Raw genomic sequence first — 26,411 nt, forward strand, 5'->3', positions numbered from 1 at the left:
AAACTTTATGCACAAATCCTTTTTATCATATACAATTCTTGACAGATGAAACGATGAATATGGTTATCAAAGGGCACTTGACTGATGTTACGCAGACTATTTTATCTTTAGCGATGAGGAAATCCACACGGCGAAGCTGGACACGCTTGTCAGTGATTTTCTCATCACACAGTATGTACATTGGTGTCATCATTCAATACATACCCGTATATCACGAGCACATATGTATTGGGTGGGAAAGAGATTAGACCTAAGGGACACAACTCCGCTGAGCTAGTTTTGACGCCCCGAACCACTGGGCCATCAGTTTGGTCCAATATTGAATTATCCAGTGGTACACGGTGTAGAGTCACATCTCTTAGATGTTAGGATCCGCTAATCGTATGTTCGAAGCCCAGATTATGCTGAAATTTGACAGTCATGGTTATAAGAACAATGGATAACATTTCTACTCATTTCTTGTTATTAAAATACTTACTGATTTACTAAAACCAATCTGAAATGAACAATAACCAGTCCATTACCCAGATCCTTTCTTTAAAAATTCCAAAAGGTTTTCGACAAAATACAAGAAGCGAAGAGAGAATTGTGAATCATCAGTACAAATCCTTAAATTACTTACTATTGCGTGTTAGAATTATTTGGCTCAAGCATACTTTGAAATTCTTCTTTTTCAATTTGTTAAATGTATTTGAATTCGCGATGAGTCATTTATGAAAAGAAAACGGAATAAAAGACGACATTCAATGAAAGGCAAGACTGCAAGAAACCAAACAGTATCTTATTCCATTGTGATGGACTTGCGTATATTTCACTAGATAATTCTGCTACAGACGCCTTCTAGTTCTTTATAATACGATTTACCGACCTGACTCACGCGTTGCGAAAATATCAATATAGATTACTACAGCTCTGGTCGACCACGAGGCCAATGGTCCCAGGTAACAGCGAAGCAGATTCGAGACACTTTCTGAGACGGTGTCCAATGTGAAATTGATGGGGTGATGTATACAGCTCTGGGTCCCTCTGGCCCAAGGAACGACAGTTTCTTATAATTGTTCGGCACAGCGTCCAGACTGCCAGTGACCCCTCGATCCCCAATATGACGTCATATGCGAGTCCAGTCTCGGATCTACTGTCCGACCGACAGGAGATGGACGAGAATGGCTGGCCGTAGCGGTTGCGTTTTAGAGAGCTTGATCGGATCGGTGTTTCAGGACAAACGGTTCTGGTGTCGGTCTAGTGGCGGGGTGGTGTTCATCTCAGTCTGAACATCTCACTAAGACGATTTTATCTTAAACACAACCCATTAATGTCTGTGTGACACAACACACCTTGTTCTAGCGTTCATGTGCTGTCTGAAACGTTAACGCACGATGTTCGAAAAAATACTATGAAATGTTTGAGAAAGATCGTTGAAACAGATTTAGATTTTACGACGACCATAAATTGTATGACCTGTCAATACACAGCGGTCACTGGGAACCATAGAGTGTTATTATATGGCTGTTGTGTTTGACTTTAAAATATTTCAAACATTCGAAGTCAAACAGACATTCTACAAATACGAAATGTTATATAAACGAAATGAAATCATGTAGATGTTCTTCCTCACTCAATGCCACAATTTACGTTCAGAGGATAAGGCGAATTGAAATGAGGCACGTTGAGATTAGTTCATTCATAAAGCCACCTGACTATGTGTATGGCAGTCTTTATGTTATTCCTTTAAAGTTGAGTAACAGCCAGGGTAACAACAAGTACTAGAATTAGATTTTAATGTCCTGTGGTATGACGAATCGGGATTGACAATCCATCTTGCAACTCTGTGGTGAACAAGGTTTATGCGTCGATAACTGTATGAATAAAATATGCAAGACATGTTTGTTTGGGTTTTTTATTCTCACTGATGTGTAGTATATAGTTTGCACACTGTTGATTGGCTGTCGGGTGTTTGTGGTTAGCGTGGGCGACGTGGGAGGTTGGAGAGCCATCGCGTATTGTTAGATCCCTAGGATATTAGGGCGGGGGTTACCTGACGTGGGATGGAGCAGGGTAGGTAGGATATTTCAACGTTAAGTGATCAACGTACCAAATGAATGCCATCCATCGTAAATTGCACTTTGGTGTTACTGATGTATAATGGCACGCCATAAGAAACCAAACAGTGCCACTGTAGTGGAACACTGTCTTTGCGAAATCGGATGTGACGCTTTCATGGTTATAGTGAGTGAGTGAATGAGTCAGTTTGGATTTACTCAGCTTCCAGTAGTATCACGGTGGGTTACACCAGAAATGGATTTCACCCATTTTCCCCATGTGGTGAATCGAGCCCAGGTCTTCGACGGGACGTGCGAACTCTTTAACTACTAGATTACCCGAACGCCCCCAGGACAGTGGGGTATCCATGTGGTAGAAGACCATTTCTGGTGTCCCCAGCCAGGACATTGCTGTATTATTGCTAGAAGCGGCACAATACCATACTCACTCATAGTTATAGGAAACTACACTGCAGGGGATAAAAAGGTATACATCCATGTTTGATGACTTTTGTGTGGTTACGTATGTAATGCAGGTAGCACACTTTAGGTTTGAATCTTAGATTTATAATATTTCAGTACGACGTGTAGTCTGTAATCATGCCACTATCAACTATTTAGAACAGCTAGAACAAACCGATATTTACGCAGACATAAATCCAAAATGGCGGACATGTTTTTGTGAGTAACCAACCATTTCCTACAGGACCTTCCAGTTCGTGTACACGTGTAATCAAATCATACGCGTATGACCGGGAGATTTGTGTGTCGTGCAAGTATTAGGGGGTTGGCTCTGGTGCAGTCCTGTCTCGTAACGACTGGATTCCGAGTTCGAATCCCAAAATGAAGACATGCACGCAACACTCGTTCATGTCAGACTGGAGTTTCGCTCTCTCGAACAGTGTCTAAATATGTATGAGATTTAGACGAAGCTTGTTCGTCCAAACGCACCGTAGAATTACAATCTCACACTAGCTCGCTCCTGAGACTGGACAGCGTTGGCTGGAGACGTGATCTGAGCGAGATCTGAGCGAGAACTCACAGTGATAACAGCCGGTCCGGCTGGCCGGTCCGAGCCAGACTGGGAGAGAGGATACTATTGATAATGCATCGCTTAGTACCACTGTAACCTGTCCATGCGGACCGTTGTGCAGATAAGTGGGTCGGCTGATATTGATGTTAAACGAGTGGTCAGCTGAAATATAATGACCACCGTTATGGTTCCTACTTGCAAGCATGAGTCACAGACTGTCGGTCGACGGCACAAATACATACTTTACTTGGACCAGATGTCCGAGGGGTTCTCGGCCACTCAGACAGTCCAGAGACGGAGGTTGATTATAGGATGTAGGTGCGTGTTGTTAACTGACCGGGAGTGACATCCTGCACGAATAATATAATCAAATGTGGGATTATATTAAATTTGATTGAAGGGTTCACGACAATACGTAAAGTGATTTCCGTCTGTGTGGTCTTGTTCGATGAAACGTATGTGTGTGGTAGATTGGAGGCGGCGTGTGATAATTTGTGTCCAAAGATTTGTGTCTGATGAAATTGAATTGTATCAATCACATGTATATCCATGTCTCTTGGGTTATAAAGATGCAAGATGATTTACATACTTTTTCAACAAGTATGATCCTTGTCATTTTCACCACCACCACCATCCACCCTCCTCTTCATCATCATCGTCATCATCAATGATATTTTCTTTAGGGTCATCATAGTTATCATCAAAATAACATTGTGAATTTGATATGTAAGTAGTTAAAATTGAATTTTTAAAAGGATAAACGGCCTCGGAACTCTAAAACAGTTTTCCAAACTCGATGCCTCAATATTGTGTATAAAGGTCATCTTATCACCGTCTGTGATGTACGAGACTACAAATATACACTGTCATTGTGTTGTATTTTTTTCACCGTGTGACGATGACACTTCCAGCCACCCCTCCCCCTCACGCTCTGGGAATAGTGGAATCACTGGACCAAGTTGAAGTCACGTGACTGCTGCCAGCAGTAGCACGCGTGCGCTCTGAGGCGGTGTGGTACCGGCAATCCGTCTGCCTAGATAGCAGGGAAGTACGGAGCTCTCTGCCTCACTAGCCAAACGTGTCTCGACTCGTGGATGTTACTTACAGTGTTTCAACTTGGAGGCTTTTGCATGGTGGACATGCGGGGAGGGTGGGCCACTGACAATGTGTGCATACAGGCCCTTGCTGATGATGCTGTTGTGTAGACGTGTTCATGTGGGAGCACTTCGGGAGAGCATCAGGGGCCAAGTTGGATGCCCCTTTGTTAGACTCCCTCTCACCAATTGTACAGTCACGGATCTCAAATAGCCCTACACCAACAATCAACAAATCAGCTCGTGTTATTCTATGTCCTGGAACGACGGTACCAGCGCTGGTCCCAGGTTTGTTTTCACTGCCTACTTATTTACACATTTGTATAACTGACAATCTCTTATAGACTATGACGCAATTAAATCTTACTGATCCCAACGGTCGCCAATATAAGACCAACGAGGATTATCTTCTTACTCACGTGTCTTTAACAAGTTCCATGATTTCCACGTTCTGTGAGACATCCGTATTTCTTTAAGAAACAGCGCAGACGTTAATCTCTCACACAAATTCTACTCACCGAGGAATGATGGAGAAAGATATCTTTACGATCCCGTATCCCTGTTTGACTATCGGTTTACACCAAAGAAAAGAGTTGGTCTTACTTAACGGTCGCCACTGTCTTGCCTTGGCTGTGGGTCATACAATTAGATATTTGAAACTGGAAGATGCTTGAGTTTCGTGTAACCCTTAGCGTAGTGGGGACCCATGGCCGTGCAGTGCACGCCTCGCTTCACATGCTGTACTGGCGGGAGATTAGATACGTGCAGTACATTCACGTTGCGAAGAATTTGACTGGTTTCTCGTATTAACGCAAAGCGTCGCCAACTTTCCCCTTCCAGTTATAAAGAGTGCATGTGAGCTGAGCCTGTCGGGGACAGCACGCAGTTATCTGGTTTACCCCTCAGCCCGGGTCTACTAATTCATAGGGCTATAATCCTAGGGTTTGAAGGCCCCGACATATGGAACTTGTAGGGGTGGGAGAGGAGAGGGAGGGGGGGGGGGGGGGGGGGGGGGGGGGAAGACTGGTCTATATAATGTTACCAAAACCTCAAAGGCAACAGGCATGTGTTTGACTTGATGTACAAGAAGACACTCTCTGGCTTTGATGGTATTATGTAACATGTTTTGATAGAGTGATCTGGTGTTTTCAGTACTGTTATATGGCCTTGATTATTATGCTTGCTGATACTTTTTCATAGAAGAACAATATTATCAGTGAAAATCGGAGTATCCGGAACCCTTGAGTATCCGGAACCCTTGAGTATCCGGAACCCTTGTGCTACCAATGGGAAACATACTTCCTCATTTTCTCAAAATTAGACATTGCTTAGCTTGCAACTATCATCTGAAAGACTGAAATATACTTCCTATATTATTTCAGAGAGTATATTTCATTAAATCGAGATGAATATACCTACTTCCATCGATATGGTATATTACCGATGGAAATATACTTCCAGGAATATCTCATTGATAGACATGCTTTCGGGTATAAGAGACTTGCAGACAGTAATGCACTTCCCTGATTATCTGATAGACGTATATTACACTACCCGGAATTATATTCTTACCTCATTGATAGACATATTACAAGGAAGTACAATCTTATGGATAGAAATATACTGCCCAGGTTATCTCATAGGCTTACATTACATTATCCAGAACTATTGAGAGTATCATGAGGATACTGAGGATGAGGATGGTCGGTTTTGATTATCAGGTCCATCACGTTACCATGGTGTCAACTGTTCGTAGTAATAATAATATTGTTATTGTACTGGGTATTTCTATAGCGCTGATGTCCAGGGCGATTTGTTTTTTTACCGATCATTGGATGTCCATCACAACAGCACATCGTATTTTCAATCTCAACTCCCTGGGGATCATACAACTCTTACAGTCTGCTATTCGCTATACATATTAATGTGGCTTTCCCATCCTTACGATGTATACCCATTCACAGATGGGTGGACTGTGACACATAGTCACGGTGCTTTGCTTTACTGCACGTTGCTGTATCCCCAACTAGGTGTTGGCACCTATTCGTGTGGCCACCATCTGGTCATCTACCAACGGATTCGTGGGTTCTTTTGCGTGTACAACATCTCATCCAGCAACGTGTACAGGGTGATGTACTGTAGACTAGGGGTTGTGACAATACTGAAAGAGTCTGTACACAAAGTTGACTCCAAGGTTTATTTTTACACCCGGTCACAGGCTGGCTCGATCTCGGCATCTCCAAGGTTCAAGCTGGATTACTTAAGACAGCGCCCCCATACATACGTTGGCATCAAAATAAAAATAATGGAATTAGATTCTATGAAGTGATCATTGAAAACTGAACATGTTTGATTACGAACCGTCAATTATTCTGACTTGCCGTTTGGGGATTTCTCCTTAGAGTACACATGATTTTTATACGCCCCAGATCGGCGTTAAACCAAACTCACTCACTCCAACCACTATACAACCATCATAGTCCACAGCTGACTGTATCGTCACAACGCTGTCTGCAGTAGAACAATCTCGGCTATGATAGCCCAGTAACCTGTACACTGTTATCCCTGAAGCACTGTCTTCAGGTAATCGCGTTCAGTCTGGAGTCGAGCGACGAGATGAGGAGACTTTCAATAGGATATTAACCTGGATCACTATGACTACGCAAGAACTCCCTTTCGTGGAAACAGTAGAGGATTGTTATCTAATAGGGAGCAACGTTCTGGATTTGTCCAGCGGTAGAACAACCAAATTCCCTTTACATGTTTTGGTGCCTTGGAGTCACAGGATCTGCTGTTTTCAGATTTGCACAATTGTGACTATTAATCTAGCAATACTAGCGAGTTTAATCGTGATGAATTCATACTATGTATTTCACCATATTTAGTAGACACACGGTTGTATAATTTGAACGTGATATGATTTAAAACTAATCATTGACCGTATCGAGTGAGTGTACGAGTGACTGAGTGAAAACCATTCCTGCATTATCACTGCTGACGACCCCAGACATTGCACTCACAAACACGTTAGGAATCGAACACAGGCCCTCGGCGTGACGAGTGAACGCCTTAACCACTAGGCCACGTCATCTCACCTCCAGTCGTATCTAGAACTGTGTGCGATATCACTGGCTCACGATGCGAAATCAAGTAGTTCCTTAAGATACGTACATGGGACAATAACAGGTATTTGTGCGAATAAAGTAAATAGAAACGGACAGGCATGGTTCCATCTGATGCAGGGTACATGGATCGTTAACAGTAGGAAACAACACGCTTATATTGACGTTATGCGCCAGAAATAGGTCTATATCTTAGTAAAAAGACCCTACGTTGACGGATATATACAGCGATAGTGAAGGGTGAAGACAGCATAAGGCAGAGTAAGACACATTGTGTATATGGGTAGTATAGGCTTGGCATTGACAGGTGTTAAAGGCCAGGATAGAAATGGGCACGTAAATGGTTATATGTGTCGGTTAAGTGAATAGGCGGTGACATATTATACCATGGAAGTGTCCTAATTATTCATAGAAACAGTTTTAGTAGTCTTTAAGTTACGTGGATGGGCACTTACTGACACAATCACGGAATACATACACTTCCCATATACATGTCGCCGTGATGGTGAGTACAGAGTAAAAAATTGTCCACCAATTCGGAATAGTAAGCAACGAAATCACGCATCTGTTATTGCCAAACCATCTTGTGTAAACATTTGTTTAACTAATGTTGTTGAGTGGTGCCTGAGTACATGGCAGTAGATGTTCTAAGGCTAGCGGGTAGTATTCCAGATGTTTCGACTACAGTACCCTCCAATAATGCATTCTTCAAACAAGCGATCAACACAATGTCGTCTGCACATACCTTTATTTCTGACGACAAACTTGAAATATTGAAATGTCCCTTCCATGTAACTTATCGGTCTGCACGATATCGAGCTATTCTAAGATCTCTCAGTTCTAGACTTGGGTATTATCGAATTAGAAATGTTGACCGTGATAGTTGTCTGAAAGGAAGCAGTTGTTACCCCGGAAGGAAGTTGCACACTTGTGCATGCACATGCACACGCACACGCACACGCACACGCACACGCACACACACACACACCAATATATTTCTCAGTATTGTTTCTGGATCTATAATGAAGAACCTTATCCACAGCTTTTCAGACACCAGATCAGATCAACGTTTCTGTATCCGTTACATTGTCTATTGCCAATTGATTTTTATGCGATTTGGGAACGTGGTTCATATAGAATTAATATTTTCAGTTCAATAAGATTACATAATCTTTGTTTAGGATAGTATTGCTAGGCTGAGCTATTTCTGTAATTCTGAACATATACATTACACTGGACATACATTTGTAAAGTATCAATAGCAGTGGTCATACCAGGTGTTTGCGAAAAGGTGGATGTATCCTGTCCCACCGATGAGACACATATTCAAATTAAAGTCAGTTATGTATTTGAAAAACAACCCTCAAGTTATAGAGAAGTAAGGAACTGCATCACCTATGAATCAAAGTTGGAAATTCTCTCATGTCATCATCCATTTGAAGACACGTTTCATCTTTTAAAGAGTTTCTTTTCATTCTCCTGAATAGATATGTTGTTGTGATACTAATTTGAATACATTTTTTGTTCTTTATTTATGGTATCTTTTCAGAGTACATATGGCATTGTTTCTTTATGCTATTCTGACTGTATATTACATTATTTATTTTATGTTATTCTGAGTGCATATTGCAATGTTTCTTTACGCTATTCTGAGAAAACATTACATTGTTTCTTTGTGCTATTCTGAGTAAACATTACATTGTTTCTTCGTGATATTCCGAGTACATATTACATTGTTTCTTGATGCTATTCCGAGTATACATTACATTATTTCTAGGTGATAATTAACACTGTAACACTTTATGATACCAAGGCTACTTTGTTTTGTAGATAAACGAGAATTCTTTTGTATTTCTCACCTTTCAATATATTACACTAGTTGTTTGTATTACCATGAACATGATCTGACATGTAATGTTCAGAGTCTTCTTCAGTTATTGAATACTTATAAAACCGTTCGTTGATATTACCATTGTTTCTTCCTGCTAACAGAGTTACATGTCTGCCGATTACTCTAAAAGTATGACGTATTGTTTCATTGTACGACCTTGAATAAATATATTAATGTTTCTCAATACATTGTACTGAAGACGCTGTTCTTTATACACAACTCTGAATTCGTATATGTTGTTTCTTCATAACACACTGAATACAAATTACATCGTGTCCCACTACACTGAATTACATATGACATTATTTTGTTAATAATATACTGAAAATGTATACAGCGATTCTTCAAAACATTTAACCCACGCTGTTTCTTTATATTAGACAGAATAAATATACATTGTTTCTTCATAACACACTGAACACACATTACATTGTGTCTTTATATTAGACAGAATACACATTGTTTCTTCACAACATACTGTACACACATTACATTGTTTCTTTATATTAGACAGAATACATAATTATACATTGTTTCTTCATAACATACTGAACACACATTACATTGCCTCTCATTACACTACACGAATTACATTGTTTCTTACTCACTATACTGAAAACACATTACAATTTTGAATATAATATACTGAATATGTATACAATGTTTCTTTATGCTTTACCTTGAGTACTTAAACATCGTTTGCTTGTAATATATTGAATACATATTACATTGTTTCTTAATACATGCCACTGTATACACATTCATTGTTTCTTTGGAGGATTTATTCACTATGCACGTAACGTTGTTTCTTAATACCATACCAACATACTAAATACATGTTCATTCTTTCACTGAAATTTCAATATTCAGTTTTTCTTCATACAACATTCGTCAACATTACAGTATTCCTTTATACACAACACTGAATACACATTACATTATTTGCTAATAATATACTGACTATGTGTACAATGTTTTCTATACTGTGCAGTGAATACATATGCACTGTTTCTTTGAAACATACTGAATGCACATTACATTACTTCCTTATACACTTATTGAATACATATTTATTTTTCTTTATACATGACACTGTATACACATTATATTGATTCTTTATAACGTATCAACATACTGAAAACATGCTCATTATTTCTTTATACACATATTTAAAACACATTGCATTGTTCGTTTATTGCCTGATCATTTTTCTTTGAATATTACGCTGAATTCTTATTCATTGTTTCTTTATATATTACATTGTATACACATTACATTGTTTCTTCATGGCATACCAACATGATCATTGTTTTTTGTATATTACACTGAATTCAAATGCATTGTTTCTTTACTTATTACACTATGTGTTGTGTATTTAAACACTACAGTGATTATAAATTACAATTTTACGTTTCTGTACCATGAACATATTTTACAAAGCTGCGTTACACTACTTTATGCCAGTTACATCTGTAGACTTTGTACGTATTATTATGTTTTACCCCAAAAACTCACATAATACATGGTTTCTTCACATGACCTTGAATACATATTCCATTGTCTTTTTAGATTAATCCTAACCTATCTTTAAAGTAAGACATGGTGAGATGTTTCTTTATTAGTGTTCCTCCTTGTTCTGTCATTAACCTACCAACAATATACACTAGTAGTTTGCTTTTACTGCTAGCATGGCAGCGTGTCTGGCTATTGCTCTTCAGACAGATTACATAGTTTTGTTTCTATATATTGCTAACATGGCATTGGTCCTGGCTGTTGCTCTTCAGATAAATTAATATTTTCAGCATATTGCCAATGTGACATTGTTCCTGGCTATTACTCTAAAGATATAGTACATAGTTGCTTTATACTACATGATAGAAGAAACTGTAGACATTTTTTTCATTGCTACATTAAGTACACATTACATTGGTTCCTGTTTCACGCTGAATGCCCCTTTACATTATTTTCGTATGCTCTCATTCGATACGTTTAAATCCTATGTGTTGGTCATATGCTATACATCATTCGTTACAACACACAGTGGTTAAATACGCATTATAATGGCATGTAAGATTTATTCTTGTGTATCTGCCACCACCACGCTATCAGCAGCACCGGCACAAGCACAAGCATCAGCATCAACTACTACTGCTACTACTACTGCTACTACTACTACTACTACTACTACTACTACTACTACTACTACTACTACTACTACTACTACTACTACTACTACTACTACCACCACCACCACCACCACCACCACTACTACTACTACTACTACATTGCATATTTAAACGTTTCCTATTACACTGTTCTGAAAACATCCACCCTTCCTTTCACGTACTACCTTGGGTATATATCACATTGTATCATTTCATTATCACTAGTCCTTCTCATTGCTGAATGTTCTCGTCACGATATGGCTGAAATATTGCCGATGTGAGGTTAAATATTAACTCACTCACTCATTATCATTAAAATATGTGCTACTGTTTTTATATTACCCTGATTACACACTACATTGTAACTTTGTGCGCGACACTAAAAACGTATTCGCAAATTATAATTAGACCACCCCATGAATCAACGTCACGATGCAAATTGTAATTTGTGAATACAAAACATTGTTTACACTGATACATTGGACATTTTTGTAACACTGTATTCACTTAACTTCACAACCACTTGATTGCCTCGTATATATTGCATCACACCAACGAGAAAATGCTGAATCATTTCAAACATAGCAGCATAACTCCCGTCAAAGAATTACTGATAGCTTTGAACAACTTGTTTGATCAATATCGAAACAAACTGAAATAATTTCAGTATACGGATTGTGGTATTTGATCTGGCAAACTTATCGGAAACATTGTTGACTCGAGACTGGGTAATTAAGCCGCGTCAGTTAAGGTATAGATATTAATTTAATTTGGTCCGAGACACTTTGTCAATACGAATGAGACATCCATTGCACCGAGACGATTACATTGGAATTGACATAGCACTGATTAGGCTGTACTAATCGATATTGCTAAGTCAGCATATCGGATATCGGGTTCTGCAAATGTTTGCCCAGATTGTCCGTAACGAATGCAAATTAAAATACAACAGGATGAAAATGAAGCATTAGAATTACACGTGTAAGAAACAAATTGATAAATTGCTCGCCTTCGTATGGTTAGATGCAACTTCTCCACCCATACAAACATCCGTGTAGTAGTTGTATGTTCTGCAGTGGTTATTGTTCAAAGATCTCCTGAAGTTTCCATTGAAGCAGAATACACCGTCATTTTTGAATGTATGGTCGTTTAAGAAAACAGATACTCAACCAAGAATTTCAGGATACATGAGAAGAAACCCGGAGTCACTGACTCTTCAGTCAATTATCTACGAGGACACAATACAACACAACAGATTCAGATGATTAAACCTAAGTATACCTCGCCCACAGCAAGAATTACCCATCAACCTTCCACGCCCGGATCGTTTATTCAATTTGTCAATACAAATACAAATTCCGATGTAGCTTATGTTTCCTGTTCCAAAGTACATGCACTGTTAAGAGAAGTCTAGCAGACTATATAATAACATGATAATATGGTCTGCAGAACCAATCTTGCTTCCAGAGATGTAGAGACGGTGTTTGGGCTTGCAGAAATCCATGTGTGTCGCGAGCAGAAATTGAGTGTAGCCTTCAGAGGGCAGGGTTAGTCGACCTACTCGTCTGCTGTTGCCTGTAGAATAGCCAGGACCATCTTCTGTTTCTCTACACACGTGCTGCTTTCTCCTCACGCTTGCCTGTTCCTTGTACTGAAGTAAATGTGATTACAAGATTAAATAACACAAATTTGGCAAGGTTGCCAACTTGGTTAACCAGTGCGGATTTCATTGAGTTTATCAAGCTAATTATTAAATCAGGCGTTCTTGCAGGAGCAAGGGAACACCTTCTTAAGGTTTTACTTCGTTGATGGTCCTAAATGAGTACTGTATAAGAGACAGTGCCATAGGCCGATTGTGGCTTCTACTTCATGGTAGCAGGGTACAGATGCACTTAACCTTCGGCTTCTTCTCATGTGCCTCGTTGACTGATGGAGTAATATTTGTTGTTTGACGATGCTTAAATCAGTATTCCTGATAACTGGTGTTAGCCTATGGCTTTATCAAGAAACTCCAGGGCATATGCAACTGAGATCGATCGTATGAATCAGCTGAGTCCCACTCAGTTCAATTTGTCGCGTTTCAAGATGCGTAAGTTGATGAAGATGCAAGTTTTCAGCATCAAGTAGCACTGAAATGCTTGGCAGGAAGGACCTAGTCTAAACCGTAGATCTTCACGGGTCCACGTAGCACTGAGACAGGGAGAACCAAACGTAACTGTCAGATGCAAATATTTTAGGAGAGTGTATTTAAGATTTTGCCTTTAAAGTAATAGCAGTGTTATATTAAAGAACGAATAAAATCACATTTTGTTACTCTTTTAACCATTACATATGAAAGACTTATGGTTAGTGGAACACCAAATTCATTCTTTAACAACGAGTGGTAAATTAATACCGAGCAATTAAAAGCTGCCGAAAAGTCGTCTGCTTCACTCTCGCCCGCCCACGGATCCAAAGACAGGTTACGTAACTCTTTCGCCATAGCCCTGCAGTGATGTCATATAAGGAAGGATTTTCAGTTACAGTCGCACCCCGTTTACCCGGACCCCCACATATCCGGAAACCCCGCCTTCCGGGCGATTTTTATGTGAAACGAAACTTACGTTCATTAATTGTACTCGTTTAACCGGACCCCGCGCTTAGCAGTTGTATAGAACATGTGTAAGAAGCTCGTCAATTTGCTGATTTCTCGGCGTCAACAAGGACACACCGACTCGTTGTGTTGCTGTCAAATTGTTATGTTGTAAGCAATATCATGCAAAATTCTATTCTCCCTCTATCAAATACATATTTTACTACCAGTACAAAGTAGTTTAGATATTGTAACTGTAAAACAATCCTAAATGACATTTATTCTCAGACTGGCGGATGTTCGGGACAGAGCATCGCCAATCGTGGCTTCACGGTCTAAATTCAGTTTGAGAATCAATTAGATTATGGTTTGTTTTATCAAGTTGAAAGATCAAAAGTACTTCCTGCTCGTAGTTGAACCATGACCAAAAGATTTTGCACGACACCGTTTGTAACAAAACTACAAGAACGATTTATAAACATTATGACAACAAGCCATTTTGTCAGAATCGTCTATGAAAACAAGTTGTATCTCGGAAAATAAGCGAAGCAGGTGACAAGATTAAATATCAGTAAATTGTGAAAACACAGAGTTTTCATTTTTCAAGACAATTGTTTTGATTACAGGTTTAGACAAACCTATAAACAAGATAATCTACCCTCGGGAATGTAGAGGAATACTACAGCATGCCCACACAGGTATACCTCATATTACATCACGTAGGCGCACCGCTCTGGTGGTTTGAAATTTCGTTCGAGGGAGAGAACTGTGCACTGTTGTCAAAAAGGTCGATTTAAGGTAACTACATGAGCAGTTTTAATGAAGGGGTTTCATTTATAACGATGTTAAGAGATGATTTATGCATTTGTGCCCCCTTGAGTATATGTGATCTTTAAGACATTTTATGTATATTGCTGTATGCAAAAGGAAGGTCTATGGTAATGACAGATGCAGCCTTTAACCACTGTAGTAAATCCACGGGGAGTGTGTAGTACCGTTTGACAAGAGGTCATAATTAGAGTACTTATTCATTATTCATAGTAAGAGTTTCATATCTGTGTTGGAGTTTGCTAACTATACATAACTATGTCATTTTGTATATATCGGATACGCATGATGTACCAATTGCTGCTTGTGTGACTTGCTGGTATAGAGGTATAAAAGGAGCTATTCGGTGCAAATGTGTCTTGGCGCTTCAGAATCTTTTCACACTCATCATGTAGCTAATTTTGAATTTGTTTAAAAAATCATCATTAGTGTTTGGTCGCTGTTGTGCGAATCGGAGTATTAAGCATGTGTTCATGAATCACTGGCAACTAATGATGGTATCAGGTGTTCGCTCAAATGTAAGGTAAAAATTCTCATCCGTTTTGCAAACACCTGTTTCCACAACTGTAGGTGTTAACGGTTCTTAAATTCCACCGCCGATTCAACGTAGTGACGTTCGAGCACATCGGAACAACGTAACTTTGTTCACCTCCCGATGTGAAAGCATAATAATGTTTACGTAACATCGGGGCAACGTATTAATGGTTATCTAACATTGGGACAACATGATATGTTCACGCATTATCGAGACAACATGATGATTACACTGGGGACCTCCTATTTATACTTGCCTCCTAAAGCATAGAATTACTATGCATCCATATTTAGACTAACGTTTAGCCTTTGAATATATATTAATTTGATAGTAACAACAAACCAATTTAACTGAAAAGGAGCTCCAGGGGGTCCAGAGATTCAGAACCTAAGGAATCTAGACTTGCTTCACCAAGGTCCTTAACATTGCAGGGAGGGTTAGACTGTGGGGACAATAATGTGGTTCAGGGACTGAGAGACAGATAAATCCATGGGCTCAGCATTCAATACAGCCTTGGAGCAAGGCTAGATCTGTATGACCAACGCCATAAAGTCCCCGCTTCCTCCCCCTACATTAAGCTGATTACTTGATACAACTGAAATACAACGGAACTGAACTCAACCCACTAACTCAAAACACGCTGAACGTTTGCTATAAGTGTATTGATGGTAAGTCAGTACAACATTATCTGTGTAGGCCGTGACATTCTGTTACATCAGATGCTCTGAACCAATGATCGTGTGATATAATGACATATTCGTTATCGATTTATAAAAGAACAATCTATCGCATGTCTCGCCAATATGTTAACGTGGGTTCACCGGGCTGGAACCTGATTAACCGGATGTTTAACCAAACCCGATATCCCACTGTAAATGTTTGTTTTCATTATCACATGGGGAGTGTAACATTCTTGATAAAAGGAGCAAAATACCCCATATCGTCTCGTCCAATCACGCCGGCATTTCCTCTTATGATATGGCGAACTGACGATTCGTAAAGATATCCTCTCATATCGCATTCACCGAGATTGAGATAAGTGCAAAATGAAAAATAAACAAATAAATACCATGAATAAATAACAAACAAGATGTATAAACTTCGTATAGAACATACGAAATGGAAGATTCGGCACTGCAGCCGTTCTGAATACACTGTTTTTACAAGAGGGTGTCCTACGCACAAGGGTTAAAAAGATGCCAGTCTTTGTTTGCTTGCACCTGTTAACCCTATGTACGTCAGCGTCAGGGTGGCCAAGGGCAGAACCGGATCGGTTAGCGCTGTAATCAAGGATAATCTCACTTCTATATGCTTATCATATTTATACTAACTGATGCCCTATATGTGTTGGATCTCAATAAACAGCCGCATTTAGATCTTGGCAGACGTCAGTATGACAGTTAGCCTTCATACTACGTGACATGCTACCAGATTTAACTGCCCTTGTCTGATGTAGGCCGTCATATTGGAAAAGATTCTTTAAATGGTACCAGTGGGGTGAACATTTCTAGAATTTAGTATTGCACGTGTATGTGTTTAGAATATGCTTGAGATGGCAATAGATGTATATGTGTGTGGAATGTGTGTGTGTGTGTGTGTGTGTGTGTGTGTGTGTGTGAGAGAGAGAGAGAGAGAGAGAGAGAGAGAGAGAGAGCAATACGTGTGCATTTGAAATATAGCTCACATGGCGTGTATGTGAGTAGAATGTCATGGAGATTTGTCAATTTATTTTCTGCTAAATGTTTGTGGATTATGAGACTCCGATATAGGACGAGAGAGCGCGTATGAGGGAGGGGTGCGAACGCGAGCAATAGAGGGGTAGATGGAGCGAAAAGAGACATAGGGTGAGAGAGAGAGAAGAGAGAAAGAGAGAAGAGAGAGAGAGAGAGCAGGCGAATTCGACAGTTACCTCACCGCAGAGGGAGCCGTTGAAACTCTACCCATCGTCCAATTATTTCACAGCGATTACCATCATTTTAGTTTGCTCCTTCTCCTTATCAGCACATCGGTAAACAAACAGCATGATTTTAAAGAAGATCTGGTTTACTTTTCTAAGGAAACTGAGCGAAAACTTTTGACTTTAAAACCATAACCTTTTAAGAGGTAGATCAAACACGGCTACAAAGCCACGGAGCACCTTCAGCCACAGTGCTGTAGCTCACTACACAACTTCTAATATTACCGTTGAGTTGGTTTACAAGAGCGCTAGGCTTATTTCTCTGTTTCCTAACCTGTTCGTGGTTTATCTACCACCACGGTGGGCTTGTAGACTAAACCTGCGTTACCATTCCAAGGTTCCAGACCCACAACTTAACAGCGTAATCAAGAAAAGTTTCAGCACTGACGAACCCCGCATCTGTTCCCTGGTAGTGTAGATGTTTATATGGGTGGTATTATTTAAGAGCCATGGAACAGTTGAGTATCGGTAGTGTTGTGCTGTACGAGTGTCTTCAGACTAGCACTACTCTCGTCATATTTGCCCTTTCCAGCTTAAGAGCACTGGGTGGATTTGGTTCTCGGCTTCGTGGTTCGTTTTTTTATGTTTACAATTATGAAAGGCGATGGATCTTTAGCGTCCCTGCAGAATCATAATTGATCCGGTGGTTTAATCTCAGTATTATTTGCTAGCAACTCTGTGTATTTGATGGCGCCCAGGACTTCGACGATTATGATCTCTGTGGAATTCTAATTGTTGGTTTAATGTCAGTATTATTTTGAACTACTAACAACTCCTTATATTTGATTACCCCATCCCAGGACTTCGACTTAGGGGTGTGTGGGGTGCGTACGTGCGTGCGTGCGTGTGTGTGATATTTAACATAATTTAATCCTTACCAATCCTCCGGTGGGGTAGCCGTGTGGTCTCGCCGAAGGCCCGGGTTCGATTCCCCGCATGGGTACAACATATGAAGGCCATTTCTGGTATCCCGTGTCGTGATATTTCTGGAATATTGTTAAGAGTGAGTAAAACCCAACTTCACTCACTCTGAGTATCAAATCTAACGCTGTCCATTTCTTTATGTAAACAAAACTATTTGTATATTCAGTGGAAACAACGAGAGTCGTGCTTGAAAAGCTTAAAAATATAATTCCACGTTCCTATTCTGTAAGTCAGTGGATTTGTCAGTCGCTTGGAATAATAATGTTTCCGATGAAAACATTTGTCCAGATGAACTGATCACTGACACTCTTTTTCACCTCCTCCATTTTCTACAGCAAGCAACAAACAGCCACCCATGTGACACTGTTAAGGGAGAGCAGAGTAACGATATCTTTCAGACTTCACGTGTTAGTCTAGAAACCAATAATTACTCGTCGTCCAGAAATATATAGGTCACATCGTTTTCATGATCCAGCTATGAGAAAAAAAACTCTTTTTAACTCTTCATTTCCACACTTCGAGGGGAAAATAGCATATAAACAGTTGTTTATCATTTACAAATGTTGGGTTTATGGCTTAGGGAATCTCGAGCATTGTCCCGGAAATTAAACATCATCAGTGCATGCTGAATGTATTCGCTACCTCGATGGAGCAGCTCTTTAAGTTCCCATTAGCGGGCTAAAGTACCTCTGTCCTATCTAATCTGTATCACATGGTGGAGACGATCCAGGCGAGTTGCCGACATACATAGTAAGGTATTCAACCCTGTTAGTCATACATGGAGGCGGATCACCATTCTACTATAGGGAAACCTTTTGTTACTACTACTACTACTACTACTACTACTACTACTACTACTACTACTACTACTACTACTACTACTACTACTACTACTACTACTACTACTACTACTACTACTACTACTACTACTGCTCCTGCTGCTGCTGCTCCTGCTGCTCCTGCTGCTGCTGCTACTACTACTACTACTACTACTACTGCAGCTATTACTACTACTAGAACTTCTACTCCTTCTACTACTGCTTTAAAACTATGATATGACAGGGCAATTCTATCAAAGAAATTAGAAAACACGGACATATTTCATACCATTGAGCTTATGTGTTATTATTTCTATACTGAAGCAAAATTAATGATATAATTTCAATTTCAAGTGGGGTTAATAACTGAAGTTCGATAAAAAATAATCTGCCACAGTGAGGATACTCTCCATGACATAAAACCACCATACGTAGTATGCTTAATTAAAGCAAGACCTTGACATACAGTTTTGTAGAAGCGTGTCCTAATTAAGACGTGTAGTAAAGATACCATCAAAGCGCAACGTACTTAACCTATAAACCTATATATTGGGGGTTATGGCCCTGGCAAAGGCGTTACACAGTCTAGGTGAAGTGACGGGGTTCCGTCTAGTGAAGTGTATGAAGGGTGTGATGGATGTTCTGGGATCATGCTGCTTAATACGTTTGCACCCTGTTATTTGACGTTAGGTTGTGTTGCTTCTCGGCAGTCTAGACTCCACCACAGTCGACCTGGGACAACGCCAACTGTTCACTCGGGCGCGTTACGTATAAACGTTATGTAAACCGACCCCATAAATACAGACTGAATTGCTTGATGTTCAACAGTTAGGCAAAAGACACAACAACGTTTGGCGAGGTGGTCTCGCAGAACCACATGTGCGCTGTTAGCGATTTGAAAACAGATTCATGGCGTGTGCTTAATGGTTGCTGCATTGAAGTATTTGTTGACGTCATGTAGAAAATCGACCTTGTTGAGTTAAACGTTATAAGGTGCATTGCGACCAAAGAAGCTGCCTCAAACGTCTCAGTCGACATGCTGTGTGCTTGGATGTATTTACCGAACTGTTGTTTTGCGTGATTTATATGCTTAACTGATGAGGCAAATGTATGTGGCATACTGTGCCCTAATGTGTATAGCAAACAATTGTGTAAGATATGTCAACCCGTACATTTTTTCCCCTTCCCTTTTCATCTCTGCATCGTCCCGGTGCATTAAGTGCACGCATATCGAATTGATGATGCAGGCCTCACCATACTGTATGTCGAAGAGTGGTACAATTGCTGATTGTAAATTACAATTTGCCAATGCTCAAAAAGAACAATAGGAACACAGTATTGGCGTAATCGAATAGATATTTAGCATGAAGGATCATTATTTTGTTCCTTTTGTTTCATGTTGAGTGTCCAGACACACTATTCCTTCATTATTATTGCTATCTCTACATGCTATTGCGATAGTGAAGGTGCACTGCAATAGCCTTTTCTTCTTTAATTGTTTCATTTGAAGTCATTTCCCAAGTGAAAATATAATTTTATATGGCACACACGACAATAAGCTAAAGAAGTCCCAGGTTCTGTGATAAATGTTTAACAGATAACAGGGGGGAATAACTCTAAATCAAACAACGAATCTGGTACTTCCTGCATTTTATCAACGGAGGTCAATTACTAATGTAGCGATAGTTACACATACTATCGATGCATCGATAGTTTGTTCTTCTACCACCGATTAATATTGATATTGGAGTCTCAACAATTGCCATCCATCGATAGTTCGAGGCATCGTTACAGCCCTACTTACCATCCACTCTGCATGCAGATGATAGCTTTATCATAAGCATAAAAATGTCCCAACGTTGACTCTTCCCCCAATATATTACCAGTTACAGCCAGTTGTGGTGTGATCCTGGGGCAGGTTTGCCGCATTTATAAATTTTCCGATTGTTTACTCCGAAATCCATGGCAGCGAAGTAAAGATGACTCCATTCAATCCCCTAAATGTCATGGACATATGAGGTTCTGGAAGTGTACAAGTGAATGGACGCTAGTCATTCTTCAAAAATTCATATTAGCATCGGGATCTAAGGTGTTACACTTCACCTGTCCATGCATGATGCGTTTTAGCTCGTTGGAATCCATGATTCGGTTCGATTATGACCCTGGCATACTTTTACTTGTTGTACTTCTGTGTTGTACTATGTGCACTTCTATAACGCTGAATTCCATACAGCAACTGCGTGCTGTATACAAACGCATACAAACAGACAGTTCATTATTACCCTGGATAACCCAAGCTGCCTGTGAGACACTTGAAGGTTATTGTCACATGACTTATTCCACTGGGTACCCTTTTTCTCCTGGGTGAACAGAGGTAGTTCTGAACAAACCCGCTTGCCTAAGGTGAGACCACATCCCATGTATCACATGTGTATCTTTGTGGGGTAGGACTGAAGTTCTATATGTAGTTCATATGTAATGTACGGATTTAACAAAATTTCTACGCTATATGCTCGTATTTCCGAAAACTTTCCTAATGGGGCGTATTTAAGACAAAGACACTTCCTATCAAATAACAACACCTCTAATCGCCACCATCAAGCATTAAATAAAAATAAAAATGAAAGTAATTGTTTCGGATTTGTGACGGATTTGTTCATGTATTTGGTGCATGAAAACACCCCAAATTAAACCCGAGGACAGGGGGATAACTGACCATAAAAGTCCCTTTTACAACCTAGCTGAACTAAGCTGGAACTTCGTGACTCGATCGTAGCACCGCCGGCTGCTTGAACAGGTTCATTCGGATCTACTCGGCTCTTTCCGCTAGTACGTGTACTTACGAATGGGACAAGTTATGTCCTTCCTCATATTCACCAACCAGAATCCAGTAAAGTCCTGTCAGGACGACCTGATCGATAATTGTTACAAAACGACGGAGTCTTTCCTCATTTCACTTAAACACCTTGATCAAAGTTATGACAATATCCAGTTGATGGTACTCGTGTTTTGGAAGACCAGGATCTGCAGTGCTGTTTTGTGTCTGTCCCTGATGACGAGTATGTTGTTATTTTTCAAGGGACTTTTTAGGGAAAGGGAGAAGATGGACGTCTGTTTACTTCTACTGCACTAATTTTTAAATGTTTATCTCCTAATGATGATCTCCCTGTATGAGCTTGTTAATGGTCTCATGGTCTCATAATTGTTTTAAGCCGCACTCAGCAATATTCAAGTTATGTGGCAGCTTTCGGTAAGTAATCGTAAGTAATCGAGTATGGGCCAGATAATCCAGTGATCAAATCCACGATCTGCGCAATACTGGGATATGATGACATATGTTAAGAGTAGTAGCCTTTCACGACAGGATGTCCACGGGTCGCAAAAGCATTTTCTTTGATGAAATATTGTCTTTGTTTAAAAAAACGTATAGTGAGACTAGAGCACTTAGAGAAGCTGAAGTTCAGAGTATGCAATACATATATGACATTGGTACAAATATGTTGCTTTAACAGAATGATAACATTAAGACAACATGATTGACAACGTTTTGACAAAATTAAACGCCACTTTTCGGCTGATAAAAATAACAGCTATTCATTTTACATGAGAAGAATAAGTGTCTCGTGAAAAATCATGGTGTTAAGATAAACAAATATTTCATTCTGTGAGACTAGAGTTTAATACCAGCTTGTGTTTAAGAACTACACTCTCCGTGTGAGCGGTCTTCATTCCATAGACCTGCCACTTTTCCTTTGACGCTGTTAAGTCTAGTTCTAGTTTGACAACGGGCTCACATTGATGTGGACGAATATGTGTAAGGTCAGTGAGAGAAAAAATGTAGTTTTTATCGTGGTCATTGTCCAGTGATGCATTGCGAATGCTCCTGTGGTCTGAAGAACATGTGCGTTACGAACCTATCGACCACAATGTCACGTCACAGGATGACGTTTGTGCTCTTTGACCCTCGATTGTCGGTTGCTTCCTGTATATGAGTCGATTTCGGCTACACATGTGGGTGTTTTTCCCTTCAAGATGCTTATTGTAATTTGATTAATAATTATTCAATGCTAAAATACTGGCCACACTGCTAGAGGAAGTCATGACAATTCTAATCTGAAAGCAATCGGACTATTTTGAATCCTCCGTGGGAAGTTGTGACAATTTGTATCTGCAAGTATCCGCACTATTTTCCATTACGATATCAACATTTCATGAACATTTGAAAACAAACAGTTTTTTCTGTCCTGCTTTTCACGAGTAGGCTATTTTTTTTTAAAATCAAGCCGAAAATCGTAGTATACGTTTCACAAAGTTTTGATGATTGAATTCTAATATTCCTTAATTCGGAGTACGGCTTGTCCATTCTGTTATAATAAACCCTGGTCTCATTCGTTACGCCGGCTGTACCTGTTATTGTGACTGTGTCTGTCTGAATTAAGCTTAATGTGGCTCTGAACCCAACCTTATGTCTCTCTGAAATCTGCCTTGTGTCTGTGCGTCTTTGACCTAGTTTCCGTCTGATCTCGGCCTAGTGTCTCTCTGAACTCGACCACGTGTCTTTCAGAAATCGTCTTCGTGTCTGTCCAACTTTGACACTGTCTGAATTCGAACCCTATGTCTCTCTAAAGTCGGCCCGACTTTGACCAAGTGTCTGAACTCGACTTTGTGTCTCTCTGAACTCGATCATGTGTTTCTCTGAAACCGTTTTTTTGTCTGTCCGACTGACCTATTGTCTGTCTCACCTCGGACAAGTGTCTAGCTGATCTCGGTTAAATTAGTGTCTGTCTGAACTCGAACTAGATTCTGTTTGAATTCGATCTACTGTTCTACTGTCTGTCCGAACTCAAAACCTAGTGTCTCTCCGAACTAAACCTGGCATCTCTCTGAGAACGACGTCAGGACCTCCCCCGTCAGCAACGACATTCCTCACCGCATCGTACTTCCCCTATCAAAGCATGCAGTGTGTTTCTGTTCATCTGTTTCTCCTTGGTACCAGCCTCAACGTGAAACTGTATTGCGGAATGCATGCAATCATCATTTGGAAATGTAGGCATAGGTGCTATATGCCTAGTGCAACATACTTATGGCATTAGTTTCATCCCCGTTGTACTGGGCGTTAGCCGTGTATGTTTGCAATTTATGCGCTCTTATTTAATCGGACCGATTTTACTATACACTCAATAGATACTCTATACAGCGAAATCCTTTAATCGGGAAACTTTGCTTCCGGACGAATGTAGAGTGATGATGTGTGCAGGGTTGAAGTTCTGTTTACGATTATTGCATCTTTCCATGTACATGTATATGTATGTAGTAAACCCAGACTTATGCTTGGTTTATGGCGCTAGAAAGACGGTACACCATGTTCCTGTTCAACACTTAGATACAGTATAATGAGTGAGTGAGTTTTACACCGCTTTTTGCACTATTCGAATAATATCAGGACGGGGTACACCAGTCGGACTTCACACATAGTAGCAATGCCGTGAATCGAACCCGAACCTTTGGTGCGACGACCGAATACTTTAACCACTAGGCTAGCCCGTCGCCCCCATGGTATAATGACCTGCGCAGACCAGTCCTATGTTAATGTCCAGCGGCAGGCATAGAACCACCGACTTTCAGTTCCCTTGAAAGAGACTGTCCACCACTAAATACCATTTAGAATTTTCATAAACAAATGAGCGGTAGGGTAGCCTACTGGACGTGGGACAAATGTGTGAAGCCACTTCTGGTGATATTGCTGAAAGTGGCGTAAAACTAAATTCACCCACTCACCCCATAAACAAAACAGGACTATAGTATCTACATATGCTCAGGGAAAATACGAACTAAATGTAGTGCCCGTTGTTCCGTTCAAGGCACGCATTTACCAGTCTCTATTTAAGAGTAAAAATGTCATGGTTTCGTGAAAAAGGGAGCGTTGCCTGCACTACAAGTGACCATGTTATGAACACATGCAACGCCAAGTCAACTGTCCACCAGAGAGTCAAAATAGATACTGCTTGGGTTATCACGAAAGTGATACTATTTCGTTTAAAGGGACATTTTTTTTAACTCGGACGATTAAACCGAGAACAGTATCGTTCGATTTTGCAAGGCTTGAAATTATATATTTCTTTCGTGAGAGAGTAAGTAAAGTAAATGCTATTATAAGATCTTAATTAAAGCATGGTGTATGACCACTGTATTTGATAAGAGGATTATAGATACGTTTTTTTAGATGAATGCCACTTTTAGGATTAGTTCTGTGAATTTAGAAGATCACAAAGTAAGACAATGAATGGTTTTGCTACGAGGAGCACCTTAACCATTCTCGTCAGAAACCACTCTTTTCGAATCCCGGTCTGCTTATCCTCTTATCCAAGCTGTCACGACTTGCTTTACCGATGCACTGTTAAAAACCAACTTTCGCCCAGTTCTAACGGCACAAACCCGTGACTAACCGGGGTAGAATAGGCCTTTAGCAACCCATGCTTACCACAAAAGACGATTATGCTTGTCGTAGGAGGCAACTAACGGGATCGGGTGGTCAGGCTTGTTGACTTGGTTGACACGTCGTCGTCGGTTCCCAGTTGCGCAGATCGATGCTGTTAATCGCTGGATTGTCTGACCCAGACACAATTATTTACAGACCGCCGCCATATGGCGGGAATATTTCTGGGTGCGGCGTAAAACTAAACTCACTCACCCACTCACTCTAATGGCAGTCTGAGAATATTTGCTGTTTTATTGTATTCAAATAGACTACATGATATATTCATTCTGTGTAATATCTAGCGCATGGACGTTCGATCGGTTCAAGTCTCAAGTCTACAATCGTGGACAGTGCATGTAAGGACGTCGGTCTGCTAGAACACCTATATTTTGTTAAATTATCGTTTACACTATATATTATTACCTTAGAGACTTGTGCAAGTCTATGTAGGGTCAGATGATGGCTTATATAGATAAGATACACCGACAACTGTGGAAAGTTTAAATAATTCATGATTTCTTCTGAATGCATTATGTATGACATGAAATGATATATGTAATCCGGTAAGGCGGTAGGGAGAGTAATTATGATACAGAAATCTATGTATAAACGAATGATAGCTTTGCGTTTGTGAAATTGATCTAGCACGTCACTGTCCAAATTTGCCCTGACATTATTTTAAGTGATAGAAAATGATACCACGTTCATCGCGGTGGCTCAGTGGGTTAGATGGCTAACTTTATGTCCTGACGATTAGCAGAGTGACTTGGAGAGCGTGGGTTCGAAACCAGAATGGGACTGGGACTAAACCTAACAGAAATAATAATATGGGTACTTTACTGATAAAGTTTAATTCCAAATATAACATTTTTTACATCATAGAATAGAGTCGTAAACCTGCATACAAATGTTTTCGCCTCAGTGGATGCAACCTGCATTTGTTGATGTTAAAGGC

The 26,411-nt window shown here is 40.0% G+C and overlaps 1 protein-coding gene across 1 annotated transcript in view; it reads left to right on the forward strand.

The window, feature by feature from the left end:
* The first annotated feature begins 4,084 nt into the window (after positions 1-4,084).
* The window catches only part of LOC137284520 (protein NDNF-like), a 46,981-nt gene continuing 24,654 nt past the window's right edge, over positions 4,085-26,411 (forward strand). Inside the window, exon 1 of the mRNA XM_067816354.1 lies at positions 4,085-4,454. Within this exon, the coding sequence (XP_067672455.1) occupies positions 4,420-4,454 (35 nt within the window). The 5' untranslated portion in view covers positions 4,085-4,419. The remainder of the gene's footprint in view (positions 4,455-26,411) is intronic.

This window comes from Haliotis asinina, chromosome 5 (genome assembly GCF_037392515.1).
Source record: "Haliotis asinina isolate JCU_RB_2024 chromosome 5, JCU_Hal_asi_v2, whole genome shotgun sequence".
Lineage (NCBI taxonomy): Eukaryota > Metazoa > Mollusca > Gastropoda > Lepetellida > Haliotidae > Haliotis > Haliotis asinina.